The sequence below is a fragment of the Taeniopygia guttata genome, chromosome 3, assembly GCF_048771995.1.
Source record: "Taeniopygia guttata chromosome 3, bTaeGut7.mat, whole genome shotgun sequence".
In the NCBI taxonomy this organism is placed as follows: Eukaryota; Metazoa; Chordata; class Aves; order Passeriformes; family Estrildidae; genus Taeniopygia; species Taeniopygia guttata.
Window position 1 is genome coordinate 13,066,998 of NC_133027.1, and position 18,665 is coordinate 13,085,662.

Sequence of the window (18,665 nt, forward strand, 5' to 3'; positions counted from 1 at the left end):
TGTAAAATCTCTGTCCTTGGAAGTTTCTGGAGTCTACTGAATAGACTCCTGCATCTCCTTCGAGCAGGGAGCTGGGAAAGAGATCTGTGAAGGTCCTCGCCCATCTGAACAGTTCTATAATTCCATAATTCAAGATACTTTACACATTTAGGATTATGTGAAGATACTGAGGGGCACCTTACAAAGTTCATGCTTGGCAAAACTTGTCTGGAGCCAGCAGGTTGAGGGAGGTGATTCCACTGCTCTACTCTGCTGTTGTGACATCCTGCCTGGAGTACTGCCCCCAGGTCTGGGGCCCTCAGCATTGGAAGAGCATGGACCTGTTGGAGCAGGATCAGAGGAGGCCACAAAGATGCTCAGAGGGCTGGAGAGCCTCTGCTATGGAGACAGACTGAGAGTTGTGTCTGCTGAGTCCAGAGAAGGCTCCAGAAAGACCTCGTGACACCGTCCAGTACTTAATGGGGCTACAAGAGAACTGGAGAGGGACTTTTTACAAGGGCCTGCAGTGACAGGACAAGGGAGAGTGGATTTAAACTGACAAATAGTAGATTTAGATTAGATATTAGGAATAAATTATTTATTTTGAGGGTGATAAGGAACAGGTTGCCCAAAGAAGTTGTGGACAGCCCATCTTTGGAAGTGCTCAAGATCAGGCTGGATGGGGCCCTGGGCAACCTGTTTTAATGCAAGATATGCCTGCAGGGGGTTGGAACTGAATCATCTTTAAAGTCCCTTTCAACCCAAACCATTCTTTGATTCTCTAGGACATGATCATGAGCCACATGCCGAGCTTGACTCTATTTTATGATGAAATCGAAGTAGGTTTTAGGCCTTTTTACAGTATGAGGTAAAATGGCATTGCATTATTTCCTCCTGATTCTCTTCGGTATCCAAAAAAAAAAAAAAGGCAAGATTGCAGAGGCAGGAAAGAGTAAAGCATTTATCTTCATTAGTCTTCTATAATGAGTTGTGTGGAGAAAAGAGATTAAGGAAAATTAATGCATTCCTACTGAGTTTAACACTTTAGCTTTCTCCCAAGCTTTTATAGACTCACTTGAAATATTGGAGGAGATGGCAACAATTCCGGTCTTTCGTTCAAATCAGTACTTTGTATTTATTCTAATCTACCACTAATCTACCCTTAATCTATCTTCATCAAGTACAATGAAGATGTGTTCCTGACTGTATCATTATTATAAGCATATTAGCATGGTGGAGAGTTAATTCTGAATAAACAATTACCGAAGCCCTTGCATGGATGCACTTATTTTTGCAGTGATCCTACTAAGGTCTCAAAACTATCATATTCTTTGTTCTTTAAATACAGTTTACTGTAGTGGCTACCTGTAGAGAAGATTGCAGTGCTGATGTTACATTTTTGAGTTTGACTGCTTGAGTTGCTGGCCATTTTGGATTGCAGTGCATTGCGTAATGCTGCATTAAAGTAAATGGAACCTGTCTAGCTACATAAATTCAAGCTGCAGGGAAACACAGAATGAGAAATTGCTTCTCATATATGTAAACCAGAGGCATAAAATCTGAGAAGTATTCAATGTGGGCATATCATTCTCAGAAGTATGTAATTTCTAGAATGTGCATTTTAAGTTACAGCCAAACACATGAAGCATACTTCTCCCTCATTTGCTAAGGCTATTATATGTGTAGTGTAATTAAAATTCCGATGTAGAAAATATGGTTGACATTTCTGATTTTGCTGTTTGGAATAGAAAGCAACCAAAAAATGATAGTATGGCTGTGGTTCTGGCAGCAAGGGATTCTGTGATTCCCCTCCACACAATTCTTAGCAAGCTGTGTAAAACTGCTTTTTGTTGCTTGTTGGTTTTTTTTTCCCATTAATTTTAAGATGAGCTTTGCTTTTTAAATTTGAAAATACAGAGAATTATTTGATTTATGTCATGTTTTATTGTTTGATTTTTAGCTATTAAAAGTACGGTCTTGTTTTTTCATAAGGTAAGGAAGAAATATCAAACATGCAATTGTAAGGTGTTCAGATTGCTTTTTTTTTTTTTTTTCCTTTTAATCCAGCAAGCAATCGACTGTTTAAAGCATCAGGGAAATGGGGCATAGGAAAGTTTTTCATCTGCAGTTTCTGCAGTCTGATAGTTCTTCATTCTTTTCCAAGGCTGTGCAGAATTTGTAACAGGATAGGGAAAAACTTGATTTGTGCACATAGAATTGAAGAGGAAGTTGGTTCTCGTCACTATCCCTCCTTTATCATCATACTTCATAGTTAATTTATCAGTAGTGATTTTTAACATCATGTCTGCTTATATTAAACACAGAATAGTTTAGTGTCAGATGGTAAGAGGGAAATCTCTTACTTCAGGAGGGAAAAAACATTAAGAACCAGGTTTAGGCCAAGCAAATAAACTGTATTTCACTTACACAGCTTAAAAATCAGCACAGGTTTAGTATCTGTGCTGGTAAAATTAGCAGTAGCATCTTAGAGTACCAAAAGCTGATTCAGCCTTAAATACAAGAACTGCAACTTTTGGTTTTGTATAATATGACTCTTCTAGCAAGTGAGTGTAAAGTAGTTTTTCTTCATGCTTCAGTAATGAAATACATATTTCCCAGTGTGCAGTGACGGATAATTAAAGAGATTGAACTTTTTCTTTTTTTATTACCATGCTGAAGACATTAAATAAGAATTAGGGGAAAAGGTCAAATGTTATAAATTTATTTTGGGACATATATATTGCAACCTCTGTGGAAGCTTTTGAAAATTCTGGCAAAGATCAATACACTTCCAATAAAACCTTTAAACTTGCAATAAAACAATATTTTAAACATTATATATATATATTTATATATATTCTTAATTAAAGGGTTAATTTTAGCAGGATTTTCTTTTTTTTTTTTTTTAATATACTGCATTCCTCTGACATAGCTCTTTCCAGATTTAAGGGATGCAAATGAGGTAAGAATTAAGGCAAACCTAAAAGGCATGCAAATGAAGTACATTTATATCCACTGACAATACAAGCACGTGTGGATCAGACTTGGGAGCCAAGAAGCTCTTCCCTTCTGTCTGTCCAGTACTACTTTACAGCAGAATGGTGACATGATTTATAATAAACAGTTAACATTACCATGGGAATTCAGTGTCACTAACATTACTCAGTCTAGGAGACACAGAGCTAGCATCAGTAAAACATGAACAATAAATAATATAATTCACTGCAGCACAGGCCTGCTGCACAGGATTCAGAGGAAGAGGGTTGTTATGAAATGACATTGCACGCATCACGTTGTGGCAGTTTATTTTTATAATATATACTTTTAAAATTCTTTAGCAAATGACATTCTCATGCACACAAGTGTTTCAAACACAAGAAGCAAGTCCATTTATAGGTAGTCCAAGCAAATTTTTGTGTGTGTGGAAATAGCTGCAAACTGAATGGAACATTAAACTTCTGTGCAGTCTATGACGCATCGTACACAAGCTCATTTTTGAATGTCACACTGCAGGAGTAATACAATGGACGGATCACTCTTTGCAGCTTCTTTGAACTCATCCAGTGTGATCTGATCGTCTTTGTTCTTATCCATCTTACTGAAGATCTTGTCTACCCGTTGCTCAGGCGTCAGACCATCCTCATTCATTTTCATCATTATCACAGTGCCCACCATTTTGTAGATGGCCTTTGGAAAGAAACCAAATGGAAAATTCAACATGAAATTCAATCTAATTTTTTGATGTCATCAAATTCTGGATATATGTTCTAACAATAAAATGATTGCAAGTTTCTCTAAAGATTGTTTTTAGGGGTTTTTTTTTTTTGCTTTTCTTTCTTAGGATCCAAAGTCCAGAAACTTAAAACAGGGGAGAATATATTTTACTTTCTTTAGATGTAGATTTATTTTGATGGTTACATTTTGCATCCCAGAATGAATTTCTTTAGCTTCCTGTTTCACAATGTAAAATTCTTGTAACTGACTCTCTGAATCAATCGTTTAGTTGAAATATTTCACATAAATTCTGAATAATTAGTTTTGGAAGTCAGCACCCTTAAATAGGTTTTTGTATGTACATGTGGGCACAATCTGGTACTAACTGCTGTGGCAACTTGCCAGCAGATGACGAAGGTGGTAAACTTTATCCTTCCTCTTAAAAGTTGTGGCCATCTTAGAGCCCATCTGTGAGAGCTCACTTAAAATAGCGTGTTGTTATCCCTGTAAATTTCTGCAATCATCTGAAGTTAATCTACAGTCAGGCTTCAGCTACTTGAGCTACAGTTCAGTAATTTCATGGGTGTCAAGTGACTGAGATGAGCTTTGTAAATCCTGTGCTGTTCTTGTGATTAATCCATTCATCAGGGAAGTAAAATCTCAGGATATTTAAAAGCTTATATGCACATATGTACTCTCTGTAATTCTCCAAGATTACATCTATTAACAAACATGTTAGTGTGCTTGTACCACTTGGGCACCAGTCAGTGCAGGATTAATGTGTGTAATGTGCATTTAATGTACCATACAGCCTCTGGCGAGCCTAAAATCTAAAGTCTGTGTGAACGGGGAATCAAATTTTATTAATGCTGTGATGTTTTTGAGTATCATATTGATCTCACCTCTATAATTTCCAGCATTTCCACTCTTGTAATTTTACCATCACCATCCAAGTCGTACATGTTGAAGGCCCAGTTCAGCTTTTGCTCAAAACTGCCTCGTGAGGTGATGGACAGGGCACAAATGAACTCTCTGAAGTCGATGGTCCCATCTCCGTTTTTATCAAAGGTTCGGAAGGCATGCTGGGCAAACTTAGAAGCATCTCCATATGGAAAGAACTGCAAAATAAAATAATATATAGACCTGTGTTAACATAAAGGAGAGAGCTGTATACGTGACTGCAAAACATCAAAGTGAGGCATTTATGAAGAGAGGCTGGTGAGCTTTGTGGGAAACTGAGGATCTGCAGTGTAAGGTTCCCTAACAGTTACACTGGAATGATTATTAAAAGCTTATATCTACAAAAATCACGCAGGTTTCCACAAGCTAAATACAAATATATATAATGCTACTTTAAAGCTAAATTAACTAGATGAATCTTAAAATGAAGTTGACTGTAAATAGCAGGTTTGTATAATATTCTCTGACTATGAAATAAAGAAGCCAGGGTGCATTCTAAGAGAATTTTAACCAGCCCTTGACATGTTGCAACCAAGTATATGTGTGGGATTGTTGTTATATAACTTCATATATTTAAAAAAAAAATCCACATGTAACATAAAAAACCCACATGAACATATGTTCCTTTCTGCAAACCAGCATTCAAGTACACCAGATGAAAACAGATTCAGTTAAACAATACAGTGCAATGCTTTTTATGTTTAAGATCCTAATATACTTCAGTGAACACTGTAATTGACTGTAGCTTAACAGAGTATTTTAAATTACCATAACATGTAAGGTTTCAGCCGATATATTTGCCCCTCAGGAAGTGTCTGGTTTAAGACATTTGAGCAGGTAGTTGTTCCTTCTGTGAGCCCAACTCAAGAAAACACACCACTAAAGAAAGGGAGTTTTAAACCAGTGCTGAAGTCCTATTGCAGTGCACAGACCATACAAAAACAATGCTTGTTATTATATTCCCAGCACAATTTAATGGAGGTGTTCCTGCTCCTAAAATATAAACATGCATTACTCCCCATATGAGAGCCATCTTATTTTCTTATTTTTAAAATTCCAGTTATTATTAAGTACTGCATTTATAATGTAAGCTTGAAGGAAAGTCTTCAGCGGCAGCTGAAGTGGAATTGCATTTTACAATTTTCCATTTCCCCATCCAGAGCTATGTCTTGCCTTAAAAATGCAAAACTCAGAGCTCAGCCAGCTGCTTGCACTATGTGGCCATGTGGATCATGTCAGGAGCCACTGCTGTGTTGCCACATGGGTCCCAACCTGAAAGTTTCCTTTCAACTTTCTATTTTCCCTGAAAGATCATTTGGTATTGTCTCCCCCTGAAAAACTGCCTGTACTCAACCCAAGCCCTATTTCTGTTTTGATAATCAAACTGATGGAGGGGTCAAGGTGCTGCTGCAGATCCTTCTGTACTTTCTGCTTTCTGGCCATTAAAAATTATCAAGATTGGGCTCATCAACAGATACAAAGATATTTGGGTTCTCTGATACAACTCAGGGTTTCAGTGGCTGCAGTTACCAGACTTGGCTCAATTGCTCTTCTAGTGACAACCTCAACCTTGTGTCAAAGCAAGGAGAGCTCCCTCCATGGGAAGGCTCCTTGGGCTCACAGCCTGGCATTCAGGGTCAAAACAAAATTTGCAAATGTTACCCAAAACCTGAATGTTATTTTCAGGTTCCTCACTGCTTCCTCTCATCCATGACCCAGCTCCCCTCCAATTCCTGTTCCAGCTCTGGATGTTAACATAGGTGACATTTAATTTTATGTGTATGTGTAGAATGTGCACTTCTTCTCCAGTCCCCTGCTGAGAGGTTAAGAAATGGCTCTCATGGCCTGTATTCCACCATGCATTCCATGTCCCCCATCTTTTTTTGAGTGTCTGCTGGCTGTTCAAAGCTGGAAGGACAAATCTTTTGCTTTTTAAATCTGTGCTGATGAGTATCCTGCGACATATACAGAACAAAATACTTCAAAATTTTACAGTCTTTCTAAGTATTTTTGCTCTGAGCTGACTGCAGCTGAGGATGCTGCCTAATCTCTGTTCCTGTGACTGTCACTCTACAGTCTCAGTAAAAGAAAGGTAAATACCTGGAGGGAACTGAGACTGTTCTTGTCACTGCCCAGAAAACCAAAATACAGAAATGATGCAAACATACTGGTGAGACCAATGAACGAAAGCACAATGAAAAAGCATGCCTACACAAAAGGTGAAGAACTGTCAGACACCCTAAACCATGTAAGATCCAAGAACAAAGAGGGGAATTAGGTTGGGTCAGTGGCTGGAGATCCTGAAAACCATTTTTAAGTTGTTCTGGAACATATTTTTCAGTCTTCACTGGAGAAGCATCAGGAAGCTGTGCCTACCTCTTTGCTGGTCAAACCATTAGCCTCATGTAGCAGTTAGAAAAATATCCTTCTAATTTTTTATCACAGACAAGACCATGCTTTTTTTCTTTTTTGAGGTGAAGAAGACAGTGGCACTGCTCAGCTAAGTCTTGGCCTTTACAGCATCATATGGAACTGTTACTTTTTTAAAATTTGTTTTCCTATTTATCTTCTTGTAGGGAGTAAATGCAGTAAAATGTCCTTTAGGGACTTAAGGCACTTTTCTCCAGTCTGTACCTGCTGGTTTGTATTATTTTCAGCTCAACCCAAAAACATTGTCAAAACTTGTTTAAAAACCTACTTGAAGATTTCCATTGGTCTGTTTTGAAACTATTCATAAATAAGACATGAAGTAAAGAAAACTAAAACAATTACAGAGCAAAAGATGCCAGCTCTGGTAAAACATTTTTTTTTTTTTACTATTAAAATACAGTGGGGCCTTTAGCAAAGTACAAAGGCACAGGCTTTAACTACTCTCAGAGCAGCCTAAGCCAAGTGGCAATGGGAGACAAGGATCTCTGAAAGACAAACACCAATTTTTTGTCAGAGGGAATATGAGGAGGGTGGTTTAGTCTGCCTCTCACATGAGCTCAGTGAATACTTCAGAACAAAAGTAAAGAAACACAACTGGGATTTTCAGATACAGCTTCAGCTTTCAGTGTTCCATGCAAAGCCTTGACCAGGCGATCAATCTACACATGAAAGCAACAAGTTCTCTTCTACTGCAACTTGCCACAGAAAAGGGCACTCCATGCACCAGCATTGTCTCCTGATTTACCCTTTTCGTCCAAAAATAAGACAAACTCTACCACCCAGTTCCACGGGTGACCCAACACTGTTCAATCCTTTGTTTCTACTTCTCTAGACTCATCTAGCGAAATGCCTCCCTCCTCTAGAGAAAGATGTTCCTGCCCATCCCAGGAGGTTGGAACTAGATGATCTTTCAACCCAAACCATTCCAGGATTCATCTCTTGCTTCATCTGTGTACTTTTTAACCAGTTAGATCAACATGCTGGGGTGTGAACAAAGTGTTATCTCTAGACTCAACTGCCAATTAAGAAAAGTAAAAGGAAAATAAAAAAATTTCCCTTAATCTGCTTGGAATTTTGTATGAGGATTTTCTTGCAGATTCTTAGCTCCCACTGTGTTTCTAGACGCCTTTCAGTGTGTAGGGACATTCAATCAGTCCTGAAATCAGAATATCTAGTGAATAACACCTACAAATTGTACCTAACTCTTGGGGATAACTCTTGGGGAATCTGATCAAATACAAGAAAATATTTATCTGCTTGGCCGCAGCTGCTTTAGCCTCTTTGAAGTGATGCTGTTCACAGGTAACCCAGTGATCAATTATTCAGATCATCTTTGTGAGGGAATTATTGCAAAAGCATGAAGCATATGCTAAAGCATATGACTAAAATTTTAGCATGTGGCTAAAACAAAATTTTAGCATGGCTAAAGAAAAAAAAAAAACAAAAAACCCAAAATCTACTTCTCCAAATTTCCCAGTTACAGGGAGGGGTTAGGAAAAAAAAATCTCTCCATCCTAGAGTAGAGTGAATCTGTCGACTGGCCTGAGTAGTGCTTTATTTTCCACATGATGTTTTATCATGGGATATTGGGATGCATTTCTTTTAAAAGGGAAATTCTGCTATAATATAGAGAAAACTAGAATTACAGGAGTGTACAGAAAGCAGAGCACTCTGCCTACACATGCCCTGGTGACAGCTCTGTCACTGATGTAAGGTCACAGCTTCCAGAGCTGGTGGGAGCTGGAGCACAGAACAGGAGGTGGGAAAGCAGGACATGGCACAGAGCTGCTGTATCCCAGGCTTGGAGAGGATGGAAGAAGCAGCTGCTGATTCCCCTGTCAGAGGAGATGGGGCTCATCATGGGGCAGATCTCAGCTCTCTGCTGAGAGCTGAAGTAGAGAAGGGGAATGAGGGGGCACAGCCAGTGCCAGGAGCAGAAGAAGCATTGTCAAGGGCCAGTATATAAAAACAAGTGAAGCTGTTTGCTCTCATGGGAAAAACCTTAAATATTGGATGGTGTAGGAAGGAGAAACCTACCCTTCTTATCTACTTTATTAGTGTTTTATTTTGTAAGTCTGCTAGGTATCCATGTTAACTTTGTAAGTGAAGAACATGAGCACTTTGAGAATCAGAAAGTTCGGCTGCTTTTGGAAGCTTGGACAGGTGTTTTTTAATAGCAAACCTCTTAAAGTTGAACCCAGATGCTGATAGCTGCTGGTCTAGCCTGGTCTGACAGATCCTCAGAACAGAGGTCATTGGGGAGGATGCCTGTCATGATGGGGAGCAGGTTTCTCCTCAGTAATTTTCCAAGAAGATGAAGTTCTGGATTCCTGCCAGCAGCACAACACGGGAGTTGATAAGAAAAAAAAGATTACGCTTTAGCTGTCTCCTTTAGGAAAAATAAAAAATTGAAATTTACTACAGTGCACCGTTCTGTTGCACTTGTGTTAAGACACCAGAAGGGGAAGAGGTATCCAGGCTGTGACTGCCAGGACCTGTTGGGAAGGCTGTGCCACGCTGGTATCAGGGTGACCTGCAGGACTGCAGCCTGTCCCCGCCATCACCTCTTTGTAAAATGAAAACTGATGTAACAAGGGCAGAACTAGGCCAGCACAAAAAGACATAGCCACACATCTGTCCTTGTTCTGGAAGAGATCTGACTGCTGCACCCTCCAGCACATCTGTAGTGTAAAGCAGAAATATCCCAGACATCTGGCTTCAGCCTGCCAGAGGATCCCAAAGAGAAGGGACCATCCACAGCTGTGGGTCTGTAGTTCTAGCAGCAGCTAAACCACGGCACTGAGCCTCTGGAGAAGATAATCTTGTGGACCACCAAAGAATCTAAATCTAAATCTGAATGTCTCTTTAGATCCAGGACTCAGTTCTCCACGTGAAATCTGTGAGCTGTCCCCACCTCAGAGGTGCACTGGGAGGATAAATACAAAAAAAGATTTGTGCTGATTTCAGATGCTGCAGCAATGGAAGTCACAGAGCTGGCAAGAACTGGGGAGAGCTGCCAAAGCTCATGGATGTTTGCTCCTGTCTCTGCTCAGTAGCTTTAGTGCTGTGAGCACGTGTGCATGCAGAGACACATGGGGAGGTTTGTAAACAGCTGCTAGTTCTTTACATAAGGAAGAAGTATTTAGCTACTTCTTAGCATTAGTATTAGATAGTATTAGTATTTAGAGACAAAACATGTAACTTTTTCTGTTGGTTCACCTGCAAAATTCTCAACTTGTGCAGGATGAAGTGGGATCAGCAAAGAGTTTGTGTCTCACCTAGACCTCAAAGATTGTGTCTAGCCCTTGCATTATGGCTAAGGAATAAGCTGCTCTGTCTTGCAGGTCTTTTAACCACCACAGAAATGCTCATTTGAAGAATACAGAGAAGTAATATTTGAGAATTTAGGAGCTGACCATGAATTATCAATAGCAGTTCCTTTCAGTTGTGTAAGACATGAGTTAAGAGACCAGAGAATAAGCACAAACCACAGGCTAAGATAAGACTCTAAATAGCTAGAATATAGCAAGAGACCGGAGGAAGATGGATGGGAAAAGAGGAGCCATGCTTCTTCTTCACAAACACTCATCTGGCAGGGTCTACCTCTATAAAAACATTAAACATGAAAAGTTAATCTTTATATTCACATTTGTGGGGAATTAGTCATTAACTAGCAGGAAATGAATCGATTTTCAATCCCAACTTTTCTCTGATTAGATTTGGACAATAAGAAACTTAATTGAGCTGTGGTAGTGCTATAGGTCAATACACTAGCAGCTCAGCTATTACTCAGTGCTAATAAAAAAAAATCTTCAGGGAGAATTCTCATCAAAACAATTAGTATTGCTAGTGCTTAACACCACAACTACCACTGATTAAATGTTATTTCTCTTTGATCTTCCTTAACTGAGCAGCAGCACTGAAAAGCTATTTATTTTAAGTTTGGCACACTACCCCAAGGTCAGAGACAGAACAGGGTTATCAGGATCCTGCTGTATTGTGGCTCTCTCCTGGCCTAATTACAGCTTCAGTTTTCTTGAAACCCTTTTATCTCTCCAGGAATCTGGGAACATACCAAATGGAGGATACACTGAGACATAGCCTTTTTTTTTCTCTCCTTTTTTTTTCCCCCAGTAAAGATCATCTGACTTCTTTTCATTTCCAAAAGAGACTTTTTTTTCCCCAGGTAATTTTAGTTCCCAAGGTTCAGAGTATTAACTTGAATGCTATGCCTCCTGTGTTGTGAAGTCCTTAGTGCAAATTTCCCAAAAGAACAGGGCTATAGAAGCACAAGTGCCATTTCCAGCCAAAAAGGGATTTGAAACACGAGTCACTAAAGTCTGAGACAACCATCTCATGAATATACAGATGGAACTACAGAAAAAAATACGTGTGCCTGAAATATCTGACTGTCTCATATACTTATGTAATGTGTCCTCCTAAAATTCCTCTACACATGGAATTGTTATAGCCTGGTATTGCAGAAAGGAAACTGCAGAGAGAGAAGGAAAATGGTTGTAGCTGGGCCTATCAGAGAACAGATACTTCCCAAAAGGGAGAAGAGGTAAGGGAATGGAATGGACCCCAAAAGGGAAGAGTTGGATGGCAGCAAAAGCAGCAATAGTTGACATAATACAGAAGAGAAAGGCAGGCAACAACTTGGTGTGATTATTTTTTTCCCTGTTGTGCCTAAGCACATCTTATTGACTTTTATTTTCAGTATGGAGTTTGAAAGCCATCCAGCAATTCACAGAGGAGCTGTACTGAAATGAAGTTTTGAATCATTTAAAATCAGGCCTGCATTTTTAACTACTGCAAGGTCTGTTTCAAAGCTTTTCTTCTGCAATGAAGCTGAGAGCAGATAGGTTTTCAGGTAGCCTTGCAAAATTTCTGTACAACATGACCTATGAGATTCATCCTTCTGTAACCCTTCCAATTCTGTTCTTATGAAGACTAATAATAAAAAAAGACTCTTTTACCACAGTGCAGTTTTAAGTTTAAGACAACTTTCCAAGATAATGTATTTTTGTCCGTATCTATCCTTCTCAAATAGCATAAACACTTTCAAAGGTCAAGGCCAAGACTTATAAGCCCAACAGGATATAAAAACCTTGAACAAGGGATCATGCATCTGTACCTATATATACACCTAGAGAATCTATATGTGTATATCTATAGAGACATACATCAGGGGGATGGACTAAATCAGTTCTTGTTTAGAAATGGGACAATACTGTTGAACTCACTGATGTTTAAGAAAACCCACTTTTATTTGCATGAAGTGCTGTGCACATTTGCAGTTCCACAGGGATAACTGTTATTATTGCTGTTATTGACAGTCACAGTATCTAGGAATCTTGGTTGAGCAGCATTTGGATAACATCTAAAGCTCAACATGCAAGAAAGAGGAAAATACAGTGCAAGGAGGCTGGAAGACATTTATTTGTGACTTGAAAGGATTGTCACAAGGGTGGGAGAGAAGACAGGAACGGCAGAGCCCACTGTGTAACCTCCTGGTAATTAAGAAGCTGCACGGGCAGGCCTAGAATAAACCACAGGTATTCAAGCAATGACAGCTCTCAGGTACACTTGGCTTTAGCCTCCCAGACCAGCTCCCCTGAGGGGAAGATGTTTTGAACAAAGACTTTCAGAGGATGTCAGGAATCACAGTCTTTTTTCCTTGTCTAAAATGGCACAAGAAGAGAAAATCTTCATAATATACAGTTTATTTTTTCTATCATATGTGTTCTTTTCTTTCTGTACAAAGAGATGTAGAAAACCTCCCTGTGGGCCATACAGATAACTACTTTCACATAGAGATGCCACCTCCCTGAACATGCTGTTGCTGTGCAGGTACGGGCTGTGCTCAGCCAATGGAGGCAACAGGTAGGTATGGATACCAGTGATACTCAGTACTAGATGATTCCCAAAAGTGTCTCCTTTTTAGGGAACAATCTAGCTAAAGAAGACAGTGTCATGCCACAGTAGAGTTCCTCCCAGATTTCATCCCAATCAACTCCAATCAGCACTTGGGGGTTGCAGATTTTTGTGATATTCCATGAACTGGATCTTCAGAGAGGGAAAATTACCCACAGATTCTGTTTCCTCAGTAACTTTATACCAGGGTAACTTTGTATTATCAGCTTCCAATGGGTTTCTATGGGTTTATGTACTCTTCCAGGTATCAGACATGTTCACAGGGGCTTATTTTGGGGAAATCCATAAACCTATTACTATGAACTGGAACATGATGCTTGTTGACTTAGAGCATGGCAAATGAGAGGCAAGATTGCCTCCTCTCCTGCATTTGCCTGCTGATGTAACCTTAAATCCTTCAGTGCATGGTAACTTTGAATTTCAGTTCCTTTTTCCCATTATTAAATTACAACTGATGCAAAAAAAAAATATATGAATAGAGTAACCTCCTCTATTATAGAAAAGTCAACCAGCTACCTGCCACTTGGTTCCGTCAAGATCTTATTTATACACTTAGTCTACAAAAAATGAGCACTAGAATGCAGTAAGACCACAAAAAGGGATAGTGTAAGACAAATTCTAAAATCTGCAGAGAATGATTTACCTTTAATTGAAAATTATCCTTTTCTAAAAAGTGAGAAGGACTATACTCACAAAAAAGGCATCAATATGCTTGCTTAAAAGAAAGCTACTATCCATTCTTCCAAAACCAGGATATCTCATTGCATGCACTATTTGACATCATTACAGTGCCCAAAGTTTCAATAACATAATTGGGAGTCATCTGTAAGGAAAACACAACAAAAAGCACTTAAGCAATACACTTCCCCAATGTTGATTCTTTGCTGCTTTATTTATCACAGAAGCTTAGTGTAGCTATGAGTTTTCCTTTGGATTTAGCTTCCTGCTGTGCACCAGACCAGCTGAAGGTTCCTGCATCACTTCAGTTGTGCATAAAATTCTAAGCCTGACAAATGTAAAACCAGCATCTTCACTGGAGTGATGAATGAAATTTCTTTTCAAAATTAGATCTATATGAATTTTCTCCATCCTTTTCACAAAAAATATCTAAAAACCTGGAAGTCCAACTAAATAAAATTGCAAGTAGCAAAATACAAGATCTATTTATAAACATGGCAAAGCATAACTAGAGGATGTATCATAATCAATGTTTCCCATTAACAAACATTACCTCAAAAATGCTCAAAAATGTAGAATGATGCAATTTGAACTGCCCAGCACTATAATTATAGTAACTATCTCACACTGGGGAACAACTTTTACTTTTCCATGCTGATTAATGACTATGAGTAATAGATTTGTGCTCCTCCGCCCCCTCCAACTATTCTGGTAAACATATTAAATAAATCAGATTTTAGCATTTCATGAATACACAACAACAGCTACTCAGTCCTTAGCAAGCACACAAGAACACAATAACAACAATAATGGCAATAAAAAGAGTTTGGTATGGGGGTGAGAACTCAAAGGAAGTTTGATTAGTCATATGTGCCTTCAGAGAAGTTCACTCTCCTATCTTGTGAGGGCAGCACATTGTAATATCCTTAATATTCTCGTACTCCAGAGTCAATGAAGATGACTAAAAAGCTGTATAGACATTAATGGTTGAACAATAAACAGTGTAATCACGGCCAACCTATTATGCTACCAAAAGGATTCTAGTTTATGCTTGCCAGAGGGAGCCTCCCAGGAACACTGTTCCTGGTGAAGCCAGTTCCCAAAGCATCCTTTTGAAGTCCACAGCTGGGGGATACAGCCCAGCTCCTGACATCCACAAGCTCTTTCGTATCTCCTCTGTGAGCTGACTGCAAATGGTGCTCTCTAGAGACAAATTGTTTCTAGAGGCACAGTAACAATGTCTATTTTACACTTACTTACGGACTCCCATTTCATACCAGATGCAATTAAGGATAAAATATAATGAGTTTTTTCTAGAAAGGTGTTAAATTCTCAAACAAATGAAAAATATCAAAACTAAAGTCACAAGAAGATGAGAATTAAAAACATTCTCACAATTGTTTGCTGTTGTGGTGCTGTTTCACAGAGGTAAAAGGTAGGCCTTTTGTCCAGCAGGGACAAAATTTCCTCCTCTACTGCATTTTCTCAACACATTCCTATCTTAGACTCTTCTTGATGATCAAAGGATTTTAGAGGTCAAAGACTCTAAACATTTAATAACCCATTTGTAAGAGGCATTCAATGAACAACCACTCTCTTATGGCAGCTGTCTCTAGATTGCAATGAGTTTCACAGAGACACCATAAGACATCTTATTTAAAAATATATGACAGAGCCGGTACTTGAACTGCTTTAGAGTTCATGTTCTTACAAAACCTGGGCAACCTCCTCCTTCTTATAGCATGAGATCTTTATGAAGAGATGGCAACATCTTTATAACTAAAGTTACAATCAGATTTCCTCAAAAAGAAATCTCAAAATTATTTGCATCTTTCCTCAGTGACATCCAAACACCTAAGGGTGAAATATGCCCAGGAAATGACGTTCTACAAAGCAGCCAGTCTCTGAGGAAGTAACAAATACTGTCTGAATAAGAAACATAGGAAAATTTAGTCTAGTTCCTGTTAAAAAATAGGAGAGAAGAAATTCAAAATATGGACAGGACACATCTAAAGAAAAAAATAGCCTACCAAGATAATGGGTGACAATTCTTTTCAGTGCTGTCAAAAAACAGACTAATGTTTCAGGCTGGGGTCTAGGGTCCAGCTAGAAATCACAACCCTGTCATTTCTTGCTGCACCTGGGATGGAGCCCAGAGAATACCTAAATCTGGCAGGACAGATTTAGCAGCATCATCTGCTATGACCCTGGGAACAGACACTGCATGAGAAAAAAGGCAAAATCCTAAACCACAGCTCCAGAGCTCTCAAATTCAACATTTCAAGCACTCACCCAAGAAGACACCATTAGCAGTTAGGAACAGTATTTTAATTCTATGAAATCTATGAATGTCAGAGACTGCTTTCTGAGGTAGTTCTGCTCTTCCTTTCATACAGGAGCCTGCAGCACCTCCAAAAGCTCAGTCTCTCCTGTTAGAATGTCAGCACACTGCCAGCTCTTTGGAAGCTCCCAGAGCTGAATATTTTCACAGAAGTCTGCCAGCTGGAGAATCCTTGTGTCAAGGTTTTGGCTCTCATCATTTGGGAAACAGTGAGCATATACTCAAAGCAAGCACTGAAAAAGGTAGCTTTTTCACAGCTGTCCAGATTATTAATGAAGAAAATTGTCTAAATTCAATCTAAATAAAGCCCCGATGGCAGAGAGAGAACATCTCAAATTTAATCACTTCTACCTGCAGTCAGCATCAATACTTTATCCAGTCCTACCCTAAAAAATGTTTATATCTGGCTTCTCATTCAGTACATTTTGGACACCCGCTCAGCTGTGGAAAAGTCCTGGTATCCAACTGGTGCCACAGGACCTACACATCTCATCTGGGAATATCCCCTCTTTTCTTCAAGTAGCACTGCTCACCAAAAAAATATTTTTGTGAGCTGATGTGTTTAGATGGTTTGTTGGCCCATTTAGCCCAACAAACACCAGTTCAATGCTCATTGCTCAATGGAGAAAGATGCTGCCTCTTAGTGGGGTGACAAATCCCAAGGTGGGTTATAAAGCCCAATGTAGGCATGACCCAGATCCTATTCCAGGTAAGAACTTTGTGATTTCTTAGGGTTATGAAGATTTGCATGACCACAGGCTTAACACATGAATATCAGTGAAGAGTAAGATTTTAATTCCCAACTGAAATACAAAGTGGTCTTTCCTCATTCTGTCCTAAACTGATGATACACCTATAGTTCTTCCAGATTTAGTAATGAACAAGACAGTTCTGTTGCACATCCAGTAACATGCATAAATATCAGCAATCGACAACCAGCTATTTCATGTGCTGATCTGAGATTGCAGGGAGAGAAAGGGATGGTGTGGTGCTGAAGCTTGAGCACAATGTAAATTTGAGGCCACAGCATCGTGTGTTTGAGACCTGTCAAGAAGCTGAAATACAAGTGAAGCTGTCACAGTGATACAATGACAGCACAGTTCAGCATGCTCATGAAGAGAATAAAATCCAGGATGACTGCAGAGTCAAGGGCAGAAAAAAGCTGCTTTTTTTTCCTACTCTGTGTACATAAATAGGAAGGATCTGGTTGTGTTGTCCTGTGAGCACACTGAGATGTCAATCTAAAGCAACAACTAACCTGAGCTATAATTATAGAGTGGCAGAATATGTTGACTTTTCAACTGAAATGTATCCTTGGCTGTTTCTCTTGCAGCAGAGCTGTATTTTCACAAGAGGGCAATGTACATTTTCTAGTCACAGCAAACCAGTTTGTGCTTTTCCCCTGACAGATGTCAACATTCCCATTGTCTCCGGAGAGACAACAATCTGTAGATGTAGCCAGCTATACCAATTTGTAAATGTGTACTTAATAACAGGTTTTCAATTTAAAAAAAGAGCTGTTTTCACACCTACAGAACTCTGAGTGATCCCAAAGTGCTTTGCTGGCATCAATCTAATCCCACTACATATGCACATGGGTGGACACCAGAGAACCTGCAAAGCCAAGCAACAAAACAAATGAGCTCATGGGAATCGCACATAAATAAGCCATCTACCGCTTTTATACCTGACCTGTCGCTTTACTATTTTTTGGATCCATCTGCTTGGACTGTCAGGTGAAAGCAGCATGGAATTTAAGCAGGCTTTATGAAAACTCAAATTCCCAGATAAAGGCTCATCCTGCAGTTGCAGACTGAGTCCCCAGCGAGGCACAGCCTGTATAACATGTACCAGGAGCACCAGGGGGGCTGCCCTTGCACTGCAGTCAAACAGCACATGAACAATATGCCCAGGACTGATGCCAGAAGGTGCAAAGCTCCTTGTTTCAGTGCAAATCAGTTACACAACATTCAGACATCAGTTACACAACTTACAGACATTGGGAGGAGCCACCTGCTATTCACACTGCGTGCTGTGGAAGCACGTAACTCTCCCCAGGACGATTACTGAGGAGTCCAGACAAAACTACGAGAAACAGCATTTTTTGAATTTGGATATTGGAAACAATTATCACATCTGAATCACCTAGAGCTCTCAAGCCACAAAAGCAAATAGCACTCTACTGAGAGGGAAGGCAAATTTCTGGCTGCTCTAAAAAGCCCAGGAATTACAGTTTCCATGTAAAGCAGGTGAGATCTTGGTTTCCAAATACTTTGGATCATGAATCTGATCTTCTTCCAAATTCTCAATGGAAAGGTTGGTTTTTGCTTTTAGGCATAACAAATGCCAAGGCCAACTGATGAGCTAAGATGAGGCATTTATGTCTGTGTTATGTTTCTGAACAAGTCTCAACCACTTACTTAGTCATTTACATTTGAATACTGTGCCATGCATTGCTTTCCATTGCACTGATTGATGCCAGGTTTTCAGCCTTACTTAAAGATTGTCTGAAGGTGAGGGAGAGTATGAAGTGTGAAGGACCTTCCAGGAGCTCCCACAGTGGGGAGTCAGTTTCATACTGTCTCAGCATGTGATGCTGCTCAACACTTCTGGGCTGCTAAAAGAC

The 18,665-nt window shown here is 39.4% G+C and overlaps 1 protein-coding gene across 2 annotated transcripts in view; it reads right to left on the reverse strand.

Moving 5' to 3' along the window:
- Window positions 1-1,908: 1,908 nt before the first annotated feature.
- The window catches only part of VSNL1 (visinin like 1), an 85,569-nt gene continuing 68,812 nt past the window's right edge, over window positions 1,909-18,665 (reverse strand). Inside the window, 2 exon segments of one of the 2 annotated variants that reach the window (NM_001198582.3) lie at window positions 1,909-3,666; window positions 4,596-4,811. In NM_001198582.3, coding sequence (NP_001185511.1) covers window positions 3,469-3,666; window positions 4,596-4,811 — 414 coding nt within the window. In that variant the 3' untranslated portion in view covers window positions 1,909-3,468. 2 annotated transcript variants of the gene reach the window in all.